At 51.0% G+C, this 24,088-nt stretch overlaps 1 protein-coding gene across 2 annotated transcripts in view; it reads right to left on the reverse strand.

Annotated features, from left to right (window-relative positions):
• Positions 1-24,088, reverse strand: part of GTF3C1 (general transcription factor IIIC subunit 1) — a 91,379-nt gene that overhangs the window by 9,377 nt on the left and 57,914 nt on the right. For both annotated transcript variants that reach the window (XM_019012586.4, XM_019012587.4), the window contains exons 20-31: positions 21,423-21,564; positions 20,864-20,999; positions 20,375-20,456; positions 20,048-20,236; positions 17,819-17,976; positions 16,021-16,163; positions 14,851-14,932; positions 12,888-13,000; positions 8,512-8,574; positions 6,482-6,575; positions 1,784-1,956; positions 149-436 (exon numbers count right to left, since the gene is read on the reverse strand). In XM_019012586.4, the coding sequence (XP_018868131.4) occupies positions 149-436; positions 1,784-1,956; positions 6,482-6,575; positions 8,512-8,574; positions 12,888-13,000; positions 14,851-14,932; positions 16,021-16,163; positions 17,819-17,976; positions 20,048-20,236; positions 20,375-20,456; positions 20,864-20,999; positions 21,423-21,564 (1,663 nt within the window). The remainder of the gene's footprint in view (positions 1-148; positions 437-1,783; positions 1,957-6,481; positions 6,576-8,511; positions 8,575-12,887; positions 13,001-14,850; positions 14,933-16,020; positions 16,164-17,818; positions 17,977-20,047; positions 20,237-20,374; positions 20,457-20,863; positions 21,000-21,422; positions 21,565-24,088) is intronic.

A 24,088-nucleotide genomic window follows, 5' to 3' on the forward strand; every position in this document is an offset into this window, starting at 1 on the left:
CCTTAGACACCGGCCTATAATCCCCAGTCACTCATCTGCAACTCCCATCCCACAAGCTCCCAGAAGGCACTGCTGACCCCTGCCCATCTGTATCTGGCCAATGCCTAGCACATAGCCAGACCTGATGCTGCGGATGCTGGACTCTTACCTTTTGATGACCTCATTCTCCACCATTGAGCTGTCTACCACGATGATCTGCTCTGGGATCCTGACATCCACAGAAATGAGGCCCAGAGAGAAGAGGGTCAGGACGGCCACACAATTTCCTCCAGGGCCGTCCAGTGAAAAGGCCACCATGTCATTTGTGGGCTCGTTATTATCCTGGTCTTTGAAAGAGAAACGATCAGGCTGGTCCAACTTGCCGGCAGCCCGCATTCTGTCCAAAAACTGGAATGACTCTGTGCAGATGGTGCTTGGAAATCGCCACGTAAAAATCCTACAGACAAAAAGAAAGGAAGGGCCTGACTGAGGGCCAGCCGTGGGAAGCCTTCATTTGGATGGACTATGAGCACGTCAAACCATTATGGTGAGAACTAAGCAAAACGCCCCACTTCTCCCCTAAAGCTCTCTGTCCCATCCCAGATGAAGGCGCTGCATTCCCACCTAGCGGTGTTTGTGTCTCTCTTCCCCGCTTGCCTGAGTACCTTCCAGGCAGAGTCCTGTCTCCTCATCTAATTCAATGTGGCCTCACCTGGCACTCCAGGAGGGCGCTGGCAGGCTCACCTTACAGGGGCTCACTGTACACAGCTGCTGAACTAGGGATGATGAACACGCTTTCTGTAATAATAGTCTCCGCACAAAGCCAGCCCTGGTCTTACACATGTGCCCGAGCTGTCTCCACGTAGTGCCTGGTGAGTCACTTCCCCGGCTCTGTCCGGAGAGCAACATTCCATGACCCTGCTACCAGGGTCAGAGGGAGGGACCAAAAAGGCCTTCCTTGTCTGTGACCACTGCCCTCGGTTCAGATGGGGACATGCGGTCAGAGCAGTGTCTCCGTGACAAATGGCCTTGTTGGATTTGGGCACATATCTTCTGCTGCCACACCTACTTCCCAGAGGCCTGAGGGTCATTCGGGGTCAGGGTTTGGGGAGGAGGAAGTGTCTGCCGTTGCGGGGAAGGGATGGGATCAAAGAACCAAAAGAAGATTCATGGTGCTGTCTCTGAGCATCTGACTGCAGCCCCGTGCAGACCTGAGTGCGGGCAAGAATGGTGTGAAGGGGAAGCCGCCAAGATGGCGGCTTGGGAATGTTCTCAGGGACTCTCTGTGTGTGGTCAGGAGGCTGGTGGTGCAACGCCCTCTGCGGCGTGAAGCCACACTGCAAGAGTGCTTCAGGAGGGAGCCCCAGGAGGATGCCTGTCTGAATGCACCTCCGCACCCCAATCCTGCACTGGCTGTTGGTGCTGCGAATGGGCCCAGGAGGCTTCCCAGGTCTCAGGGCTACGCGGAAGAGGGACTGAGGCTATGCTGGAACAGGAGGGTGGACTTCCAGCCAGGCCAATTATTAAATGCAAACTGATTTCACTCCATCTGACAAGAGAAACGGAAAACAAACCACCTGCAAAATGGTAATGCCGCCAACACAAAGAAGCTGCCAGCACTCACCTGATCCCCACACCAGGAAGGAGGTAAGGGGCTGCAGGAAACCCCAGAGCTTGCATCTTGCACATGAGGCTGCGAAGATCCCTGGCTTCGCTTTCATGGCCATGGTGCTTCCTTTGCTCCTCTTTACAGACAGGGCGTGGCTCAACCTCAGAGTACCCAGGGCTCCTGACAGGTACTCACCTGTAGTAGGTCTGGGATAGCTGGTAGGACATTGGCACGAAGGGGAGGGCCCGGTTCTTCTTGGGGCCCAGCGTGTGGTTGACCCGGCGCCGGTTGACCAAGCTCCTCTTCTGGCACTCCATGAAGGCCTTCACAAGAACGTGGTCCTTGTACTCCCGATAGAGGCGGAAAGTCTGCAACACAGGGCGGCGAGGGTGAGTAGGGTTGTCCAGCCGGCCACGGAGAGGGCTGGGGTATGTGGAGGTAGAGGCTGCGGCCGATGCTTTATAGAGGAAGTGACCAATCGTCGGAGGCCCAGGCTGGCGTATGTGTGTGTCAGTGAGTGTGTGAGTGTGTGTATTAGGGGGAGGGGTGCTGAGGAAGTCAGCAATCCCAATTCTCGGACCACCACGTCACACTTCCAGAGACCACAAAGGACAGGGAACTGACGAGACAGGGGGGCTATTCACTCCTAAGCCGATTTCTTTTGGATGCAGACAGAGGGAATCAACACAGAATCATCTCGTCTACCACTCTGTCCCTTGGCCTCCCACCCAGCCAAAAGCACGTCAGGTGGGCTCTACCTTGCAATGCATCGGGTTCGTGCCACCTGCACTGGCCCATCTAGTCCATGCCACCATTCTTTCTCACCATTGTCCCCAGCTGACTGGTCTCCCTCCTTCCCCATGTCACTTTCCCCAATCCCTGACCATTCTCCACAGCAGCCAAAGTAATCCTTCCATGCCTAAATCAGACCACACATTCCTGCCCTGCCTCAAAACCCCCAAGGACTTCCCTCTGCAGATGTGACCACAATCAGTCCTTCATGACAAGGAGCCTGATAAGTGGGACCCTGCCCGCCCAGCCACCACTCTGGCCTCACGTCCCCCAACACCACCCCTCCCTCACTGCCCTCCAGCCTCCTGGACCTTCTTACATTTCTTGAAAAAGCCGAGGCATCCTGCCTTGGGGCCTTTGCCCTGCCGCTCCCCTAAATCTTCGCATGGCTGATTCCTCAACATTCAGGGCTCAGCCCAAATATTTCCCCCCAAATAACAAATCCCTCTCCATTCTCCTCCTCTGAGGTCAATTGCCTTATATTATCCTGTTTTATTTTCTCCATAGCAGCCACCTGAAACAATCTCATCTGCTTACTCATTGTTTGGAAGTCCCAGGAGAACACAGATTCAACTCCTTTTTTTTTTTTTTTTTTTTTTTTTTTTGAGCCAGGGTCTCACTCTGTTGCCCAGGCTGGAGTATAGTGACACCAACATAGCTCACTGCAGCCTCAACCTCCTGGCTCAAGCGGTCCTCCTGCTTCAGCCTCCTGGGTAGCCGGGACTACAGGCACTATGCCTGGTTAATTTTTGTATTTTTTGTAGAGATGGGTTTTTCACCATGTTGCCCAGGCTGGTCTCAAACTCCTGGCCTCATCCTGCCTCAGCCTCCCAAAGTGCTGGGATTACAGGCGTAAGCCACCATGCCTGGCCTAGATTCAACTCTTGCTGTTGCCACCCCAGTGCCTAGGCGGAAGGAAGTACCTCTGCTGGACATGCCATGGTGACTTCATGGCTCAGCCTGCTAAGTCTCACGGACCTGGGCCCCGCCTAGTGAACAAGCAGCTCAAAGGACTGTGCAGTCAGCAGAGTCTCTGCAAAGGGCAAGCAACCAGCAGTTCCTGAGTATCTAGCATTTACCATCCTCTGAGAGAGCTCCTATAGGACTGTCTCCTCAAAAGCGCTGGCCAAGAAAAATCCCTGTCATGGTCTATGGATTTTAGGTGCTGCCCCCAGGACCTTCAGTGACAGAGGAGGCTGAGGCACATGGACTTTAAGTGATCATCTGAGGTCACACTGTCAGGCAGGGGTGGGTCAGAGGAGAGAAGAGCAACCTCACCACTGCACCTTCCTTCCAGTGGAGGGACACAAGGGGACCGGGGACCGGTGCGGTGGTCAGCTGGGGCTCTGGGGCAGCACCCAGGTGTTCCCCGGAGCGTATCTGAATGAAGCCTGTGCAACTCTGCTTCCTCTAGACAGCACCTGTGCGCCAGTCCTGGGCATGCAGACCATCAGACCTTATAGGGGAACACTCTCCATGTGGTGGACGGGAGAAGCTGGGAGTGGCCATTACACCATCATCCTTCCCTAGAGCACTGGAGGGAAGCTGCATCTCACTCCTTGTGACAAGCCTTCTGTGACTTTGCTCTTCTCTTCCATTTGAATATAACTAGCGAATGGGTGTATTCCCACATAACAGGACAGGAGCGCTCAGGCCGTGTGTGGTGAGTTGGAGGGTATGGTCCACCCACTCACATTTCCAAGAGGCTGGGCTGTCACAGGCACAGTGAGCCCACCTGCAGCCTTCCACTGGCTTCCCGGAACCTTGAGGGGAGCCTCGCGGGGTCCCCTATGGGGCTCTGACATTGCTGTTGGCCTTCCAGTCCTCACTCAAGAGTCACTAAAGAAGTGTCCTGTTTCCTGCTCGGGGAGGGAGGCCACGCAGGCCGGTGGTCTTTCTAAGGTGACTTTCCATGCCCCTGGGGGTTGAGGCAGAGTGACTAGGCCTTCAGTACCACACATCAGAGCCCAGGTGCCACCTGGAGATGGAACTGGAGGAGGAAAAAGCCGTGGGAATAATACTGGGGATGGGCCTGGCTGGAAGGCAGGGGGCCCAGCTTTTGCCGTTGGGGCTGGGCTTTCTTGTTTGGAGGTGGGGTACAGTGGGAAGGATCCCCAAAGTCCCCTCCAGCTCTGAGCCACTAATCAGCAGGACAGCTGGAAGGCCCACCCCACAGCCAGAAGTCGGAAATTTGGACTCCTGTGTGCAATGCTGGAAAAAATATTTTTTGAAAAAAAAAAAATTTTTTTTTGTTTTTTCCTTTTAAACAAGCATGAGACCAATAAAATACGGTCTGTGGACTGTTTATTTGGAACTTCACCCAATAGTATTTATTCTTTTCTCTGCAAGTTCAGGCTCAGATAGGGCTTTGCTTTCATCTATAAAATGCTGGGGTGGCAGAGGGCGCAGATACTAGCCTTCCACTCCAAATGTGTACACTTAACCGTATGTGTAAAACAGGCAGGAGGAAATAAAACACAGGGTTCAAGGGATGCGCAGCAAGTGTATGAGGACATTTCTTGGGCCTCCCTGATTGATGGTCCCACGTGTCCCTGCAGGAGGCACAGAGAACCTCCAGGTGGTGATTAAAACAGGAGAAATCAAATGCACACTCTGTCTTGGGTGTGCTGAGGTCTGGCCATGGCCGTTAAAGACTAGGGCCAGGGTGCTGCTCTGAAGCAGGGCATTCAAGCCCAGCGTGGCATTTTCCTGAACCAGTTCCATTTCCCCCAGTCCTCCCTGCCCCGCTGTGGCCAAAGTAACAAGCACGTGCAGCGCCCCGCTGGGGTCAACACTGCTGTTTCTGCAAGGGTGGCCCATGGGCCCCTTTGGGATTGGGGAGGGGTGGCACACTCTTATCAGGGCCCCACTCCGCTGCTCTTGACTGGAGTCTCTGAGGATAGGGCTTGGGCTCCCCATGCTATAAGATCTCTCTGTGGACTGTGAGGCACCCTAATGATTGGGTCCTCACCCATCTGAATTCATCGGCGGGATTAGGAAAGTCCCTTTGTTTTCTTATTCTTTTTTCCCCTCGTATTCCAAATTAGGTGACTTGTTAATGTAAGCCAGGAGCAGATTTTTAGGGTTAGTGATTAAATGCAAAATGAACGGGTCCTCCTTAGAATTCACTTTTGATGACTTGGGGGAGAACGAGGCCCTGGGCAGAACTGGCTGGGGCCCCTCAGCACCTCTCTGTTGGGGTCTTGGGTGATGACTGAGCTATGTGGTCTTGGGTGTGTGATTTAACTTCTCTGAACCTCAAGTGCCCACATTTGTATAAGAGTAGTAAGACCACTGACTTCCCAGGCTCCACCGGGGGTTCGATGTGATTTCCCTTCCTCACTCTCATGTTCTTTCAGCCGCAGTAGAGCGGCCGCGTGGACCTGTGTCCTCGGGAGACAGATGACTCACTGCCCACAGAAAGGCAGCTTTCCCATCCAGTGACCTCCCACAACCAGAATATCTTGACATTCCAAAGTGATGATTTGAAAAGCTATGCCGTATAGCTCAATTACTTTCTCAGGTCCTTTGCCATGCCTCATTTCCTCTCCTGCTTCATTTTCTGTCTTAAACATTAGACTTAAAAACCTCAGCTCTGGGAGGGATTGTGGAGGTCACTAGATCCCATCCCCATGCTTTAAAGACTAAAGAGAGAGATGAGGAAAGCTGGCCAAGGGGTGCAAAGCTTCAGTTCTATGAGATGCTAAGCCCTGGAGGCTCACAGCTTGGTAATGACAGGTGACAATCTGGTGCTGTACACTTGAAATGCACCAGGAGGAGAGATCGCCAAGTGTGCTCACCATAATGAGAAAAGGTACTATGTGGGGTGATGGATGTGCTAATTGGCTTGACTGTGACGATTATTCTGCAATGTATACGTACATCAAATCCTCCAGTTGTATAACATAAACATACACAATAAACACAAAGAAATAAAAATAAAACAACAATAAAAAAATAAAGTTGAAAGACATGTGGGCTGGCATGTTGGGGGAATCAGCCCAAGAGCCCACAGCGGAGAAGGGCAGGGGCCAGCACCTCACGAGCCTGGCCTGGGAAGGGCCCACATCCCCGCTGTGCTGCTGGGCAGCCGACACCCACCTGGAATGACTGGTAGGACTTCATCTGACTGTCTGAGAGGGCCAGCGTGCTCTGGATCAGGTTCTGGAGCACCAGAAAGTGGATGTCATCCACGCTGAAAGAGAGGGGGCAGCAGGGCACCATGAGACCACAGGCACTGCTCAGCTCAGGCAGATGCAATTCTTAGGGAAAAAAACTTGAATCTCACAAAAGGGACACAAATGCCAAAACTATTCACAAAAGAAAACACAATATATGATGGTTTCTAGGCTTTACTAACAGGTCCATTTTTGCAGGAGAAAAGTTTCTTTTAGTAGATAGGGGGTGACCTACCTGGAACGGGTTTACATGACCACTAATAAATGTAGTTAGTACTTCTTGTTTCTTTCCCTCTAATTCTAAACGAGTTTTTCTCCGAAGAAAAAAGGTTTCTCACTGAAATACAGAGCTAAAATCAAAGTGACTATTGATTATCCAAGATAGAAAAACAAAACCTGGGCTTTTGGAATTGAGTTTTGCTTGGAAAGCTCATGGGTTCAGAGTTTAAATCCTTTCCTCAACCTACCTTAAGGCTTGGCCAGCGATATTCAAGACTAGGGGGTCAGGAACTTTTCCTCTAAAGGGCCAGTTAATACATGCTTTAGTCTTGGTGGGCTCTATGGAATCTGTTCCAACTACAGCTGACCCTTCTGTAATGTGGTCTGAACTGTGCAGATCCACTTATACATAGATTTCTTTCACCTCTGCCACCCTAGAAACAGCAAGACCAACCCTTCCTCTTCCTCTGTCCCTTCAGACTACTCAAAATGAAGACGACAAGGATGAAGACCTTTAAGATGATCTACTTCCACTTAGTGAATAGTAAATAGATTTTCTAAATAGATTTTCTCTTCCTTTTTTTTTTGAGACAGAGTTTTGCTCATGTCGCCCAGGCTTGAGTGCAATGGTGTGATCTCAGCTCACTGCAACCTCCGTTTCCCAGGATCAAGCGATTCTCCTGCCTCAGCCTCCCGAGCAGCTGGGATTACAGGCACCTGCCATGCCCAGCTAATTTTTGTATTTTTAAGTAGAGACGGGGTTTCACCATGTTGGCCAGGCTGGCCTTGAACTCTTGACCTCAGGTGATCCGCCGGCAGCGCCCTCCCAAAGTGCTGGGATTACAGGCGTGAGGCACCGTGCCTGGCCCCTTATTTTTGTTAACAGTTTCTTTTCTCTACCTTATTTTATTGTAAGAGCACAGTATATGATATATGTAAGATACAAAATATAAATTAATCAACTCTTTGTTATTGATAAGGTTTCTGGTCAACAGTAGGCTATCAGTGGTTAGGTTTTAAGGAGTCAAAAGTTACATGTGGGGCCAGGCATAGTGGCTTACGCCTGTATATTAATCAACTGTCTGTTATTGATAAGGTTTCTGATCAACAGTAGGCTATCAGTGGTTAGGTTTAGGGAGTCAAAAGTTATACTTGGGTCAGGAGTGGTGGCTTACGCCTGTAATCCCAGCACTTTGAGAGACCAAGGTGGGCAGATCACTTGAGGCCAGGAGTTCGAGACCAGCCTGGCCAACACGGCAAAACCCCGTCTCTACTAAAAAATACAAAAATTAGCTGGGTGTGGTGGCAGGTGCCTGTAATCTCAGCTATTCGGGAGGCTGAAGAATGAGTATCACCTGAACCAAGGAGGCAGAGGCTGCAGTGAGCTGAGATCAATCCACTGCACTTCAGCCTGGGCGAAAGAGCAAGACTCCATCTCAAAAGAAAAAAAAAGGAAAGAAAAAAAAAGTTCTGTGTGGATTTTTGACTGTGCAGGGGGTTGGCGTCCCCTTACCCACGAATTGTTCAAAGGTCAACTGTACTCACCTCTGATGTTCTTGCACAAAAGCAGCATAGACAACATACAGAATGGGCATGGCTGTATGCCAATAAAATTTTGTTCACACAAACAGGTAGTGGGCTGGATTTGGCCCTAGATTACCCCAGTGCAATAGGTTGTCAGCCATCAAGTTATTAAGCAGCTGAGGAAAAGCTACTCTATATATCAGTACTTACCTGTTAAGTTCATCCTCTTTCCTGGTTTGATCTTTTTCATCCCCAATTGCCAAAACTCGGTACCTGCAAAAGAAACATAACAGCATGTCAATGAAACAAAACAGCTCCTCACTAAGCAAGCAGATGCTGGCTCAAGATGGCCATTTATTGGCTAAAGTGTTGGGAGTGGGAGAAATGTTAAACTCACCAAATGTCGAGTGCTGTGCATGTAAATTAAAATGAGAATATACCCTGTTCTGCCTGTTATAAAAAGGAGGGCTGAGAAAATGTGCAATGTTCACTCACCGACAATTATGTGGCAACATGGAAAAACATGAATTGGCAAAGATCCACTGTTAACTGTAAGAGGAACAGCACCTAAAACTGTGGGTGTGTTACAATCCAAAAAAACAAAAAAAGCACAAGGAAGAAAATGTCCCACCCAGAAGTAATCTAAAAAAATTATTCTCATAGAAGAAGGAAAAAGGTGGTTCCCAGAGGCTGGGAAGTGGAAGGGAAGGAATGAAGAAAGGAAAGATGTTGAGCAAAGGGTATAAAGTTACAGTTAGACCAGAGGAAAAAGTTTTCATGATTTAAAACTGCATGGTGACCACAGTTAATAACACATTACATATTTTGAAATTACTAAAATAATAGATTTTTAAGGTTTGTATTGCCAACAAAAGAAGTTGGTGAGGCGACAGATATGTTGGTTAACTTGACTTCATCCTTCCTCAATGAACACATATATTAAAACATCACACTGTACCCCATAAATATATAAAATTATTATTCATCAATTAAAACAAAGAAATATGAAAATCCCCAAAGAGTAGCCATATTAGGTGTTGGAATTACAAACCATTTCCCCATTTCTTTTTTGAGTTTCATGTAATATTATTTTACTGTATTTATACGAAGCAAGTAAATTTAAGAATAAGTCACAGAACTGCCTTTTTATAAAATATGAAAAATTGGCCATTTGTAGGACATTTCTTCGGTTTCTAACAAACTATCGGAAAAATTAATCTTGACTGCAATAGTAAATTCCTCTTATAATTTAGTGCCAAGAAAAAGAAACTTTTCAGAAAAACGTGAAAACCACCTCTGCTTCCTGGGTTCAAGTGATTCTCCTGCTTCAGCCTCCCAAGTAGCTGGGATTACAGGCGCGTGCCACCACGCCCAGCTAATTTTTGTATTTTTAGAAGAGACAGGGTTTCACCATGTTGGCCAGGCTGGTCTCGAACTGCTGACCTCAGGTGATCCACCCGCCTCGGCCTCCCAAACTGCCGGGATGATGGGTGTTAAGCCCCTACACCTGGCCTGGAACCATTTTCTATTCTGCCTTGCCTGCCAGAATGCTCAGGATCACAATCAGTATTAAACTGTTACACTTGCAACTTTTTCTTATCTCTAAATGGTTCATGGTCTCTCCTTTAAAAATCTCCGTCTTCTTTTGTGATTAAAAATTGTGGCTCTCCCTCTCCCTCTCCCTCTCTTTCCACGTCTCCCTCTGATGCCGAGCCGAAGCTGGACTGTACTGCTGCCATTTCGGCTCACTGCAACCTCCCTGCCTGATTCTCCTGCCTCAGCCCGACGAGTGCCTGCGATTGCAGGCGCGCGCCGCCACGCCTGACTGCTTTTCGTGTTTTTTTGGTGGAGACGGGGTTTCGCTGTGTTGGCCAGGCTGGTCTCCAGCTCCTGACCACGAGTGATCCGCCAGCCTCGGCCTCCCGAGGTGCCGGGATTGCAGACGGAATCTGGTTCACTCAGTGCTCAATGGTGCCCAGGCTGGAGTGCAGTTGCGTGATCTCGGCTCGCTACAACCTCCACCTCCCAGCCGCCTCCCAAAGTGCCGAGAGTGCAGCCGCTGCCCGGCCGCCACCCCGCCTGGGAAGTGAGGAGCGTCTCTGCCTGGCCGCCCATTGTCTGGGACGTGAGGAGCCCCTCTGCCTGGCTGCCCAGTCTGGAAAGTGAGGAGCATCTCTGCCCGGCCGCCATCCCGTCTAGGAAGTGAGGAGCATCTCTGCCCGGCCGCCATCCCATCTAGGAAGTGAGGAGCGCCTCTTCCTGGCCGCCATCTCATCTAGGAAGTGAGGAACGTCTCTGCCCGGCTGCCCATCGTCTGAGATGTGGGGAGCGCCTCTGCCCCGCCGCCCCATCTGGGATGTGAGGAGCGCCTCTGCCCGGCCACGACCCCGTCTGGGAGGTGAGGAGCGTCTCTGCCCGGCCGCCCCGTCTGAGAAGTGAGGAGACCCTCCGCCTGGCAACCGCCCCATCTGAGAAGTGAGGAGCCCCTCCGCCCGGCAGCCGCCCCGTCTGAGAAGTGAGAAGCCCCTCCGCCCGGCAACCACCCCGTCTGGGAAGCGAGGAGCGTCTCCGCCCGGCAGCCACCCCGTCCGGGAGGGAGGTGGGGGTCAGCCCCCGCCAGGCCAGCCGCCCCGTCCGGGAGGGAGGTGGGGGGGTCAGCCCCCCGCCCGGCCAGCCGCCCCATCCGGGAGGTGAGGGGTGCCTCTGCCCGGCCGCCCCTACTGGGAAGTGAGGAGCCCCTCTGCCCGGCCAGTCGCCCCGTTCGGGAGGGAGGTGGGGGGGTCAGCCCCCCGCCCGGCCAGCCGTCCCGTCCGGGAGGTGAGGGGCGCCTCTGCCCAGCCGCCCCTACTGGGAAGTGAGGAGCCCCTCTGCCTGGCCGCCACCCCGTCTGGGAGGTGTACCCAGCAGCTCATTGAGAACGGGCCATGATGACAGTGGCGGTTTTGTGGAATAGAAAGGGGGGAAAGGTGGGGAAAAGATTGAGAAATCGGATGGTTGTCGTGTCTGTGTAGAAAGAAGTAGACATGGGAAACTTTTCATTTTGTTCTGTACTAAGAAAAATTCTTCGGCCTTGGGATCCTGTTGATCTGTGACCCTACCCCCAACCCTGTGCTCTCTGAATCATGTGCTGTGTCCACTCAGGGTTAAATGGATTAAGGGCGGTGCAAGATGTGCTTTGTTAAACTGATGCTTGAAGGCAGCATGCTCGTTAAGAGTCATCACCACTCCCTAATCTCAAGTACCCAGGGACACAAACACTGCGGAAGGCCGCAGGGTCCTCTGCCTAGGAAAACCAGAGACCTTTGTTCACTTGTTTATCTGCTGACCTTCCCTCCACTATTGTCCTATGACCCTGCCAAATCCCCCGCTGTGAGAAACACCCAAGAATGATCAATAAAAAAAAAAAAAAAAAAAAAAAAAAAATTGTGGCCGGGTGCGGTGGCTCATGCCTGTAATCCCAGCACTTTGGGAGGCTGAGACAGGCAGATCACGAGGTCAGGAGATCCAGACCATCCTGGCTAACACGGTGAAACCCCATCTCTACTAAAAATACAAAAAAATTAGCCAGGCCTGGTGGCGGGCGCCTGTAGTCCCAGCTACTGGGGAGGCTGAGGCAGGAGAATGACGTGAACCTGGGAAGCGGAGCTTGCAGTGAGCCGAGAGTGTGCCACCGCACTCCAGCCCGGGGGGCCGGGGTGAGACTCCATCTCAAAAAAAAAAAAAAAAAAAAAAGTTGCCCCATAACTTTACTGAGAATATGTGGAGACATAAATTACAAATCAGTAAACAGGCCATTGGATTGCCTTGAAACCATGCCATTTTGGAATTCTGGGGAACAGTCTACTGCAAACCAAAAACAAAACCCAGAATGTGGGTAAAGGATATCAACTCTGAAAACGAGTACAAACTGCTCTTTAGGCATGGCAATACAGTGGGCGAGACATACTTTATCTGTTGAGTGAATGAAGGAATGAGGTCTTCAACTGAAATGTTGAGAGCAAGGGTGCTGTACAGTTCACAGGCAGAACTGATGGATGCCATCATTTTACAGGGAGAAATTCAGAAAAACAGTGGCTCGAGGGACTTTTTGGGTGAGGATGGTGGAGAAAAGGGATCTACATTTGGAGGATGCTGAGGTAACAGGCCTAGTTCACAGAACTTAAGATTTAAAAATCACACAGGGTTCTGTGCTCATACCCAAGAACCTTCTTCCAAACGCCGAGTGGTTACAGACCCTCCTATGTTCAAATCCTGGCCCTGGTACTTACAAGCACTGTGACCTTGGGCACGTTACTTACATAGGAATTTCCTCAAAGGTAAAGTAAGCAAACCTAGCAAAAAGTACACCAACCAAACAAGGAAGCCTGAAGGACCAATGGGAGAATGAACATAAATGCCCGGCAGGGTGCTAGGTCCCATTCTGTGTTCAAGTCACCCATGAGAGGAGAGACAGGAGGGCCACTGCAAGGCCAAATGCAGCCAGGCAGGTGCTGTGCGCTTCCCGGACCTGCTGATAAGGGAGACACGGCTGGCCTTTTCTTCTTGCCCTGCGAGGGCCACATGGAACCATCCCAGAAGCGGCTTACCTGGCAAACAGCTCCTGGAGTGTGTCTGGGATTTCAAGGTTAGAATTCCTTAGGGCTGAACTGAACTTTTCTTTAAGCTTCTCCACAAATTCTTTAAACTCGTTGGCACAAACCTTTCAACATGAGAGCATGAGAGGTTAAGCCCTTACTCTTCCTAAAGGGAGGTTTTGCTAAGATGCACCAAGGAATATCTTGTAACAAACTCCTGCACCAGCTAAGTCCGAGAACCACTGACCAGGTGCCTCCCCTGGTCACCTGTCATCTGTCACCTGTCATCTGAGAAGCTCGGTCTGTAGAGGAGGCAAAAGACCCTCACCACTACGCTCAGGAAACTGGGGTACCTGGTGCCAACTAACCCACCGACAGCCTCACACCTGCATCGCTGGCACTCTCCCAAGCCCCAGGTGAGATGACTCAAACATGCCCCACACAGTGCTCCCTCACAGCCTCCCTCCTCCCAGGCCTGGTGTTCCCTGGTTCACCCATGTAGTCAGCCTCCTTCTTCTGCCCCAGCCTCACACTCCACGGGTGGCCCCCAAATCAATTTCCTCCTCTATATGCGCACTGCATCATCTCAGTCCAGACCCAGATCTGAGGAGCAAGCTGGTTGCGTCAGCCGGTGTGCAATGCAACATGGTATGCTCCCGCTCCTCCCTGGCCTGGTGGCTATGTAGGACGCAGCCCCTGCTGCATCTGGCTGCTGTGCCCGCCAGCCCCGCGGCTCCCTCTCCCCTCACTGTCACTGCCCCAGCTGCCATGGTTTCCAGTCTCGCCCAGTGCTGACACCTTTACTAAGCCCACTGGCAGACACTGTGGGTGTCTGTGGGTCACCTATTCCATTTTTCCCCACACTTTCTGGTTAGCCAGTCTCAATTTGCTGTGGGGAGGGAGGATGCCCAGTCTCCTAGGATACACCAGGACAGTTTAAGCCACTCATGGCAGCCTGAGTCCCCTGTGCTATGTCCCACTGTTTCCCAGCCACGTGGCCCAGGTCTGCCAGGGGCTCCTGGGAAAGGCTGCCCCCTGATACAAGGGCCATGTGGGTCTATTGTAGCCCCTCTCCCCACTGCTTCCTGCTCTGGAATTCTGTTGTGAGGACTTGAGCTCTCATAGTCAACATTTGCAACCAGGGGGTGACTGGCATAGGATGGAAAGCTGACCACTGCTCCTGGAGGGGAGTGTGGCGGCAGGAACCTGGGAGCCTCACATCTCTGCTCCCCTGTACTAGACCAGGACTGCCTACCCTCAACTGCTTGGCATTTGGGAAAAAGGAAGCCGTATACTCTCATTAGGTTAGGTTTTTCTGTCACTTCCATCCAAAAGCATTGCTTAGCCTCCTCCCCGACCTCTGTGGGCCTGTGCCTTCCTCTTCCGGGAGCTGCCTACACTGTCCTGCAATGGCTATGTACTTCTCTGTCTGTCCCACTCGCCTGTGGCCTCCCTGGGGGAAAAGGCAGCCTCTCCTTGTCCACTGGCCTCACTTGGCACAAGTCCTGCCACACACACTGTAGTGTCCAGGGTTAGCACAGAAATGAAAGATGAGCAGCCTCTGAGGCGAAGGGCAGGAGTCTGGGTCAGCAGACAGCTTCCCTCCATGTCAGCCACCGCCTTGGCCCCTCTGGACAGAAAACTCGGAAAGAAAACCCACACCCAGTCTGCAAGCTTTCTAGGAAGCCTGTAATTTCTGAAGAGATGTTCTATTTTCTTAACAAAACAGGCCCAAGGCACAGCAGCCCTTCAAAGTGGCCTGTCAGATTCTAATCATCTTTAAAAACAGGTGCTTGAAGCCAGATCAAGTCAAGGCCAACACCAGAGAGCTGACTCGGTGATTTCTCAAGTGAGCAGGAAACAAAGTCCATGTTCCTAAGGCTGGCAGGGGCACTGTGGGATGAGAGGAGCTGACTGAAGTCTAGCTGCCCCAATCTCCCAAGCATACAGAGCCCTACGCTCACACAGGACCTACCTTTGGGTCATCATAGTCACCTCTTCGATTCATGAAATCTCCAACAAGCGCTTTATCCTGGTACACCTCGGCCAGGCACACTCTGCAGGAAGAGGAGACAAAGTTGGAGTCTGGGAATTGCAATGATGCCCATGTTCGGAACCTTCAGAGAGCTCCATTCTCATGTTTCTGGCCTTGGCTGACCTTGAAGCATGAGTTACTTATATGCCTGTTGCACACAACTGCAGCTTTTACGAATGAAGGATTTGGGGTCAGCCAAGCCTGACCTCAGTCAGATCTGTTCACACTTTACACCTTGGCTTCTCTGAACTTCCGTCCTTCATGGGTAACCGAGAACACTGAGTCCCAAACTGTCTCTCACAGGGGTTTGGCCAGGACCATATGGGCTGACCTATGTGAAAGTGCATCACACATTTAAAAACATCAAACAGGCTTTGGAGTTTATTATTCTTAAGCTCTCTAATCTACTGCAAAGCAGGTGTGTCCACCCCACTAACCTTCACATCTCCATGATATAAGGAGAGCCTGACTTGCCCAAATGAAAATGAAGGGGAAGGCGACCAGCATTTGCTGGGCTCCCGTCCGCCAGGCACTGCTGCCTTCATAAAGAGCTTGCCAGGTACAGACTCATTCCGCTTTACAGCCTGGTAAGGCAAGGGGACTCCCTGAGGTCACACACACAAGGGCAGGGCAGGAGGACAGTTCTCAGCTCTGCTAAGAACATGGCAGAGGGCATCTTGTCCAATGATCCCAGGTCCTGCCTAGCTTGCTGCTGGAGGAAGCCACCAATCAGAGCTCTCAGGAACTGCTCTGAGGACCAAAAACAGCAGGAAAAAGCCAGCCTCTGCCTCTGCGTCTACCACCAGCTAGGCACGTGGTATTTAGCGAGTCAGCCTATCTAGTCTCTGCTTCTTCATCCAAAAAAAGGATAACACCACCTACTTCTCATGGCCGCTATAAGGTCTAAGCAATACCTTGCATGGGGAAGCACCCAGAATCATGCTTGGCCCTCACCCTCAAAAAACCAAGGTCCATCTCCCCAGCAGACTCCAACACTTGGCCAGCCCATCAGACACCTCAGTGTGCTCCAGCCGCACTTCCCACCAGACTCTTAAGCAAACGGGATAACGTAACCATGTCCCGGAGTGATGGGGCTTCAATGAGGCTTACTTATAGTTGAGATAGGCCTGTGGGTTTTTGACTATGTAGCGAGCTCTTCGTCCAACGGAATGAGATGTTTTATCCAAAGACTCTTCAAACGTGGCATGCAAAATGTCCCGTACCACCTGCCAGGTGACAAATGGGCCCTTCACCTGGATCAAACACAGAGCCAAGACAAACAGTCAGTATCCTCAGAGCTGACATCATGGGGAATTACCATAAAAAAGTGGACAAAATGTGTTTTGTGCAGCCTCCTTCCTCAGAGAATCCCCACAACTGTCACCTCACAATATTTACTGGGCCCACCATGTGCCAGACACTGAGGGAGATTCTGGGCAGACAAGCATAGGACGAGGCCTCAGTGACCAGCAGGAAAGAGTGTATTTTAGCAAGCGCCATGTGTGACAAAGGTGCCCAAAGGGGCCTGGGGGGGGGGGGGGGGAACTGCCTGAAAGGGCGCTGTATTAGAGGGAATCATGGGGATGCAAAGTGTGTTTAGTTAGAGGTCTTAGTGTCCTAATTATGCATCATGTGTGCTCAGAAACGTTCTGTATGTTGTGCTTGTATGTTATGTTAGTAGAAGCAGAATGTACAAAATTAGCAGACCCAGGAGAACATCTTGGTCAATAACACAGGAAGGCAAGGCCGACATGAGAAAGCCGCTTGACAAGTTATTTTCTTACATCCCCAAGGATGAGGTGACCTAAAAAGTCTGTAAGTTCTGGCAAGCGGCGAGAGTCCACCAACACTGACCTATGCAGGACCCTCCTGCCTCCTCTAGCTGCACCAGAGCTGGAGCAGATGGAGGGACGCCCCACTTCCCCATCAGCTCTGCAATGACGAAGACATTGCAGATGCAGGGAACAGAAATTAGGGATTGCAACATGTCACCTTTCAGGTTCTTCCTTGGAAAAGAGGTTGGGATGGAATTCAGGAGAGGACTGAGGGATGAGAGAATAGGGAACAAGCGGTCAAGACAAGGGATCTAATAGTTGGCAGGCAAGGAGCATCTGGGCACACAGCCCCAGCTGGGTTTCTCCTGCCTGGCCTGGCTGAGACCCGGAGGCACACCTGGGCTCCTCCAAAGCTGCCTTGTGGCACTACTGCCTGGAAGGGGCCCTGGACTGGACTGGCAGAGCTTTTTCCTGAAAGGCAAATAAGAGGTCTCTGCCTTGTGGACCAGCCACGCCGGTGAGCCAAGAGGTACCAGAGGTGACAGAAACAGCATGAGAAGTATCCGGCCAAGAACAGAGAATGAGCAGGGTAATTACGCCCAATTGGCAGATCATTCCGGACATGATGGGCAGTTACAGGAAGGTAAATTGGAGCTTTTCAGGCAATGAAGGTGGGAGGAAGGAGCAGGCCAGGGTTAGACTCCTGGTGAGGAGAGAGAAAGAACAGCTCTGAACTAGTTTGCCTGCAGCTAGGCAAACATTTATATGTATGCAGCTAAAAGCTAAAAAGAAATGTAGAAAAACAGAATGGTATTAATTTGTAGGATTAGCTGGTCATGGCAGGGTGTGCCTGTAGTCCCAGGACTATGAGAGGCTGAGGTGGGAGGATCACTTGAGGCCAGGTTGAGGATGCAGTGAGCTGTGATCGTGCCACTGCACTCCAGACTGGGTGAAAGAGCAAGGCTCCATCTTTCTAAAAAAGAAAATGTGTAGGATTCTGGGCAATGCTTTTCCCAGTGGCGAAGCAGAGCAGCTGACAGAAGTGGTCTCTGGCTGGGAGTCCCCGGAAGGCTCAGACAGGAAGGAGCTCCGAGTGAGGGGCAGGCCCACCGCTGGGCTCGGCTGGTTGGTACCTTGGTGTTGAGGACATTGCTGGCAATGCGGCACAGCACAAGCAGCCCGTCCTCCTGCATAGACCAGGTGACACGAAGGCGCGTCATCCGCTGCAGGGCACTCTGGTCGGCTTCATCATGGTAGCGCAGCCTTTTGCTTTTTTCTCCTGGGAACTCTCCTAAAAACACCAGAGGGAGAAGGCAGGAGACCTCTAACACCTGATTTGGAGCTGTCACTCTGCAGAGGGGCAGGTTCCCTACCCAGCCAGTGAGATGTGACTAATGGTATTGGTTATCAGATACTCATTGTGTCTAAAGTCACACAAACTAACTGCAAAAGACCCAGCCCCTTCTGATAGATTTTATTTTTTTTTAAATCCCTTTCATCATTTATCTTGATCAAATTTCACAGCAACAGGTTGGAAGGCTCAATGCAGCCTCTAGTTAGTTATCTGCCAATCTCCAATCTCCCCAACTGTGACAGAGTCCTTTGAAGGCATCTTGTACAGAAGCCTACAGTGCGTGCTCGGGGCGTACCTGCCGAGTGAGCAGGACCAGGGACTGTGCAGTCACCAGGCCCCCACGCTCCCTTGCTCTGTGACCGCACGGGCGTTGTGTAGACTTGAGTGCATCTGGGGACAATAAGGCCTCTGCTCCAGGGCCATGGAGAGGGTGGAAGGAGACTGCATATAAAACATCCAGCACACAGTGGTGGCTACTAAATAACTAACATCAGCAGTGAGATCAGTGTAGTTAATAACTAAACAGCACCACCACCACCAAAACAGCAGTCTAGCATCAGGGAATATTCACTGTGTGCCTAGCACTGGTTTATGCTTTTTCAACATATTATCTTATAATTAGAATACTACTTTATAGCAACCTTATGAAATGGATACAATTGTTATCACTGTTTTTTGTTGAGGAACACAGAGACATACAGTGACTTGCTGAAGTCACACAGCTGAGTCAGCAACAGAGGGAGGATCTGAACCTTGAGAGCGTAGCCACGGGGCTGCCAAGGTCTCCTGCCCAGGGGAGGTACTGATAGCACCTTCACAGGACAGACACCATATGCCACTGCCAATCTCAAAAGACTGTTTAGCGAGTGTCTTCCAAATTAAGGCAGAAGAAAAGTGGGGAAAGGAAATTTGGACTCGAAGTGACACCACCACATTTTGCATTGTGATGAATTCAGGTTTTTAAGCCAAATTGGTCTTACACATATCTACGACAGGCGAAACTGAGGGGGCCATTTCAACTGATGGAATGCTATTTGTTATGAACGCCAGCCAAATAAACCACTAAAAACAGCTTCCTGTTTAAACATTCTGTCTTTATCTGAAATAGCTGCCAGCCGTCAGTGGCTGCTGTTAAAACTCGTGGACCACTTAGGCAATATGAAAGTGGTCTAAAAACTAGACACTGGTCTCCTTACCACTCCCTCTGCTATAAATACTGGCTGGCTGAAGAACTCAAAATGGCAGTCTAAAAGGCACCGCACAAGGGGTGCATCAAATCAGAAGGTGCTGCAGGCTTACACGACTCCCAGCTTTCCTCTAATTTAAAAATGCAACATGGGCCCAGCATGGCGGCTCATTTGAGGTCAGGAGTTCCAGACCAGCCTGGCCAATATGGCAAAACCCCGTCTCTACTACAAATATAAAATTAACCGGGCGTGGTGGCGCACGCCTGTAATCCCAGCTACTTGAGAGGCTGAGGCAGGAGAATTGCTTGAGCCCAGGAGGCAGACGTTGCAGTCAGCCAAGATCACACCACTGCACTCCAGCCTGGGCAACAGAGTGAGACTCTGACACAAAAAAATAAAAATTAAAAAATTAAAATGCAACATGCCTTTGAACTTTGGCCTGATTAGCATAAACACAGATATTAAAAGGTAAACTCCCCCAAAATTAGGATTTTGGCTAGTTGTGATGAGGCTGTTGCTGACATTTTTTCAGCTGAGATGAAACTAGGCATTTGAACTGAATGAGTTCCTAAAGTCAGAAGCTCTAAAAGATACAAAGGCGGAGAAAGCAGGGGAAGCATATGGGACATTCGAGGCTCTCTCATCTGCCAAATGGATGTGGAAATAAAGCAACCATCATAGAGAGTCAGCGCCACACATCGAGGGAAGGCGGAAACCCGTGCTGAAGGGCAGAGCTCAGGCCTGGCTGGAGTGAGGCTGTCGCACATCTCCAAGCCAAAACAAAGACAAGGCCCAGTAAATGTAAATGATCACCACATAACCTTTCTTCCTTCTCTTGATCTTCTTCCCAGGGTCCTTCTTCAGCCGCTTCCGCTTCTGGCTTTTCCCACCCCTCACTCTCCGGTTTCGGTCCAGGGAGGGCTCTCGGTCCACCTCAAACTGCTCTTCCCAGCCAGCACAGAGCTCGGAGCCTACTCTTGCTTCCCCCCAAATATTCAACCTGCTGTTGCCTAGACATAATCACAGGAGACAACAGTTTCAGGACGAGTGCTGCAAAGGCCAGGAAGACCAAACCAAACATAGGGCAGTCGTTTAGGCCCTGAACTGGTACCATATTTACTTCTGGGGTGAACTCCCAGCACACATACCTCTGGCACTGAGGGGCATTGGGCGCTTGGACAGAAATGTCTGGAGCCTCACTGTGAGTCCATTCTCTGCGGCAGTGTTCTCCTGTGAGACAAGCACAGCACCGGGATGAAGCATGAGCTTCCACAAATCCCCAGCCGCCCAGAGTAACAAATGCACCAAGGTCTCTTAGGAAGGTAAGGGCCGCTGTGCACTGACAGCCAAGGGCTGAAGTCTCCTGCCACCCGCTTTACCATTGCTCATGCACTCCCTCCTGGAGGACCTGTGTCACCCAGACCTTCTGATCCTTCTTTAAAAAGGAATATCTGTCCACGTCACAGAGTAAGTTAGCATCCACTGGGAAAAAAACAGGCCAGGCACACATTTAAGGGGCCTGACGCACCTTCAACACAAACGGAAGCCAGTATTTGTGTCTCTGGTCAGGCAGGGAGGGACAGGAAAGCAAGTAGCGAGGACCCCTGAGATTGTAGTCCGGTGTGACGCACACCCACCTTTTTGGCCTGGTTGATGATGTAGCTGGTCCAGATCCAGTTGCGCTTGAGGTGTCCGTAGAAGCTGGAATCGAGCCCTGCGGCGCCCAGCCCATCTCCAGGGATCAAGCCTTCATCCACCACCTCACGGCTTCCACTAAAAGACAGGAAATCAACAGAAAAGAGCCCTTCTTGGTCATCACCGAAAAAGAGAGCCCATGGCATGGGTTGAGGGACATTTATTTATAACCAACTTTCACCTTTCCAGAAAAACACCCTACAGGTAGCAATGAAGAATTTGGGGGCCCTAAGTGTTGACTGGTTTTCACTTTTGCAAGATAAGTCAAAAATCCAGATTTTTATATAAAATTCCCAAAATAAATTTTGACAACCGATTACATTTTTAAAAACAAGATGTGGGCTAAATAAAGTATGTCTGGAGCCAGCCATCTGCAGCCTCTGCACCGGAGACACAGGCCGTCTGGCCTGACATCCTAAGCCAGACAAGGGCGGGCAGGCATCTGAAATGAGCACCACCGCAGCCCAGTCCTGGCCGGCCGCTCTTGGGATGGACACGCACGTGGTGTACTCCAGCATGGCGCACTTGCGCTCCAGGTTGTGCTTGTCCATGGCGCTCTCCTGCTCCTTCTGCAGGCTGCCCTCCTCGTCGCTGCCCTGGTCTGTGCTGCTGTTCTTCCTGACGCGCGGGCAGCGCACCACGCCTGGAAAACCAAACATCAGGGTGACCAATCACGCCTTCCTGCTGCAGCTCTGGTGGCTACTACCTCTGGCTGGGCGGGGAAGAAGAGTGGATTCCCTGCCTGTGAAAAGGCTCCCCGGTCACTCGGGGGGTCTGAGATTGGTAAGACCTCTTCGTACAAAATATCCATACAAGAAAGTCAGAGGGAACAGAGGAAGAGAGTTGGAGTGCTGGTGGGTGACCTGAGGAAAGGGTCTATGCCAGGCTGAATTCACTGAAGACAGAAGGCGGGCAAGGCAGTCGAGAGAGCCCGGAAGGCTCAGGGAGTCCAGCGAAGGGGAAACCCAGGCCTTCCTGCCTCCCAGAAAGCCCCGGGAGATGCTGAGGCCAAGGTGGCAGAAACGACTGCCCTTGCTGGTGGTGGCAGGGATATGGAGGGGCCTGTACAGACAGATTGCTGAGATGCACTGCACGCAGCAGGCCTGGGCCCCACCTGGCTCCAGAAGCAGCCAGATGTCTCCTAAGTGCTCAAGAGGTTTGCTAATGGAGTTGAGAAATGATATCCAGCTATTCTGTAATACAGAAAATTGCATTTCTTGCAAAGAAATATAAAATACCACTAAAAGCACTGCTTGATAGGTGAGGGAAGGTTTGCAGACTCTCAAAGACTCTCTCCTACCATGCTTAGAGACCTCGGCTTGATGGCATGGCCGGTGGGGCCCGGGGCAGTGGGAGCTCAGGGCCTCACCCACAGCAGCTGGAACTTTACTTGAGACGCCTTGCCCAACTTCACCTTGGCCCATATGGTGGTGGCAGTGGAGTTCTCAGCTTAGAAATAAACTAAGATTCAGGGAGGTTACAAGTAGCTTGCCCAAGGTCACCTGTTTGAATGGACCCTTGAAACTAACAGTATTTAAGGCAAAGCTTCTCTCATATAAATAACAGCAGCAGCACAAGTCTGCTTGTGAAAAATGCAGACTCTCCAGGTAGGGCCCAGTAATCAGCATTTAATATGCTCCTCAGGTGATTCTTACGCAGGCTAATGTTCATGCAGCACCTGCTCTAAAAGATGATTGCATCTCATTATATGACGCTTTTCCCCTCATCCTTGGGGCAGAACCTCTTCAAATGTTTATTGAATGAAGGGACAATCAATGCCTGATTACTGGGGCTCAATAAGCCTTTGCCATTTCTGCTCATGAACACCTAAAGGGATGGAAATTCACCAATTGTCAGACCTGAAAAACTCTGGTGCAAATTCATGCTGGTTCACAAATTTTTATCTAGATATAAAATGCAGGGGAATTAGGGCATTATTAAAATCTAAATTGGCAAAAGCCTAGCTCACTGCTGAATGCCAGAGGATTCTATGAAACACCCTGTTCTAAAATACGTCTGGACCCATGAAAGTTTCTAAATACAAGTGCTATTACTCTTGGCACTAAATAATTCTGCCAAGCAAAATGTGTGACTCCCACTTTGCAAAAATCAAAGTGTGATACTGGATCTTTCAGCTTCAAGAAGGGAGGAGCGGAATGGAACTCCTCTTGGAGGTGCAAGCTGAACGTGGCTTCCTTTCCCTCCTGGTAGAGGTGGCAGGAAAAGGCCAGGTGGACAAAGGCCTGGAGGAAAAGCACTGCAGGGGAGGCTCTCTTGCCTTCCGTAGACCCTCCATGCATTTGATCCACATTTACAGGATGCCGACTGTGCACCCGGTACTTTGCGACACATCGTGGGGACGGAAGCCAACTATTCTAGGCACAAGGAACTCCCAAGATGAAATGGAATGATGCTAATAAAGGTGTGGACACGCTTTCTCTGAGAGGTGACACCTGAAGTAGGAGTGGGCATCTGAGAAGCCAGTGTGGGAGGGAGGGTCCTCCTAGGGAGAGAGAGGGGTGTGGGCAGAGGCTCTCCACAAAGCCCAACTCAGCCAAGTCACCAGCACATCGGGTCAGTTCCCTCCAAAACACCTCTAGGCCTGTCCTGTCCTCCTCACTGTCACCAGTGGACGCCACTCTCCTCCTACCCACATGGCCTCCTCTCTTTCTCCAACATACCACTCAGGGCCTCAGCCTGTGTCACTGCCCCTGCCTGGGATGCCCTCCCCAGCTCTGGCCCTGGCTGGCTCTGCCTCATCCTATAGAATTCAGCTCCAACGTCTCCTCCTCAGCAAGGCTGTTCCCGAGCCCTGGAATAAACACCACCCCAACCAACACCTAGGCCCTCACTGCACTCCTGTGAGCTGTGTCTCCTCTTCACACTAGATTTTGAGTCTCACGAAGGCAGGGCGGGCTGTGTTCTCATTGTGGCACGGTCAGGCACAGGCAGTGACACACAGCCGGTGTGTTTAATAAATACCTACTCAATGAACAAATGAAGACAAAGTGCAGCTACTTGGGCTCAACTGAGTGGGGGAACCGGAAGCACCCCACCCATTCAAGGCCCGCCACTCTCCTTTCCAAGGGAGCCCCAGGGGTGCTCTGGGCCTCTGGGGAGCACTCGGAACATACCACTGGTTGAGGCAACTCTTAGGCTTTTCTAGC

The sequence above is a fragment of the Gorilla gorilla genome, chromosome 18, assembly GCF_029281585.2.
Source record: "Gorilla gorilla gorilla isolate KB3781 chromosome 18, NHGRI_mGorGor1-v2.1_pri, whole genome shotgun sequence".
NCBI classification, from domain to species: domain Eukaryota; kingdom Metazoa; phylum Chordata; class Mammalia; order Primates; family Hominidae; genus Gorilla; species Gorilla gorilla.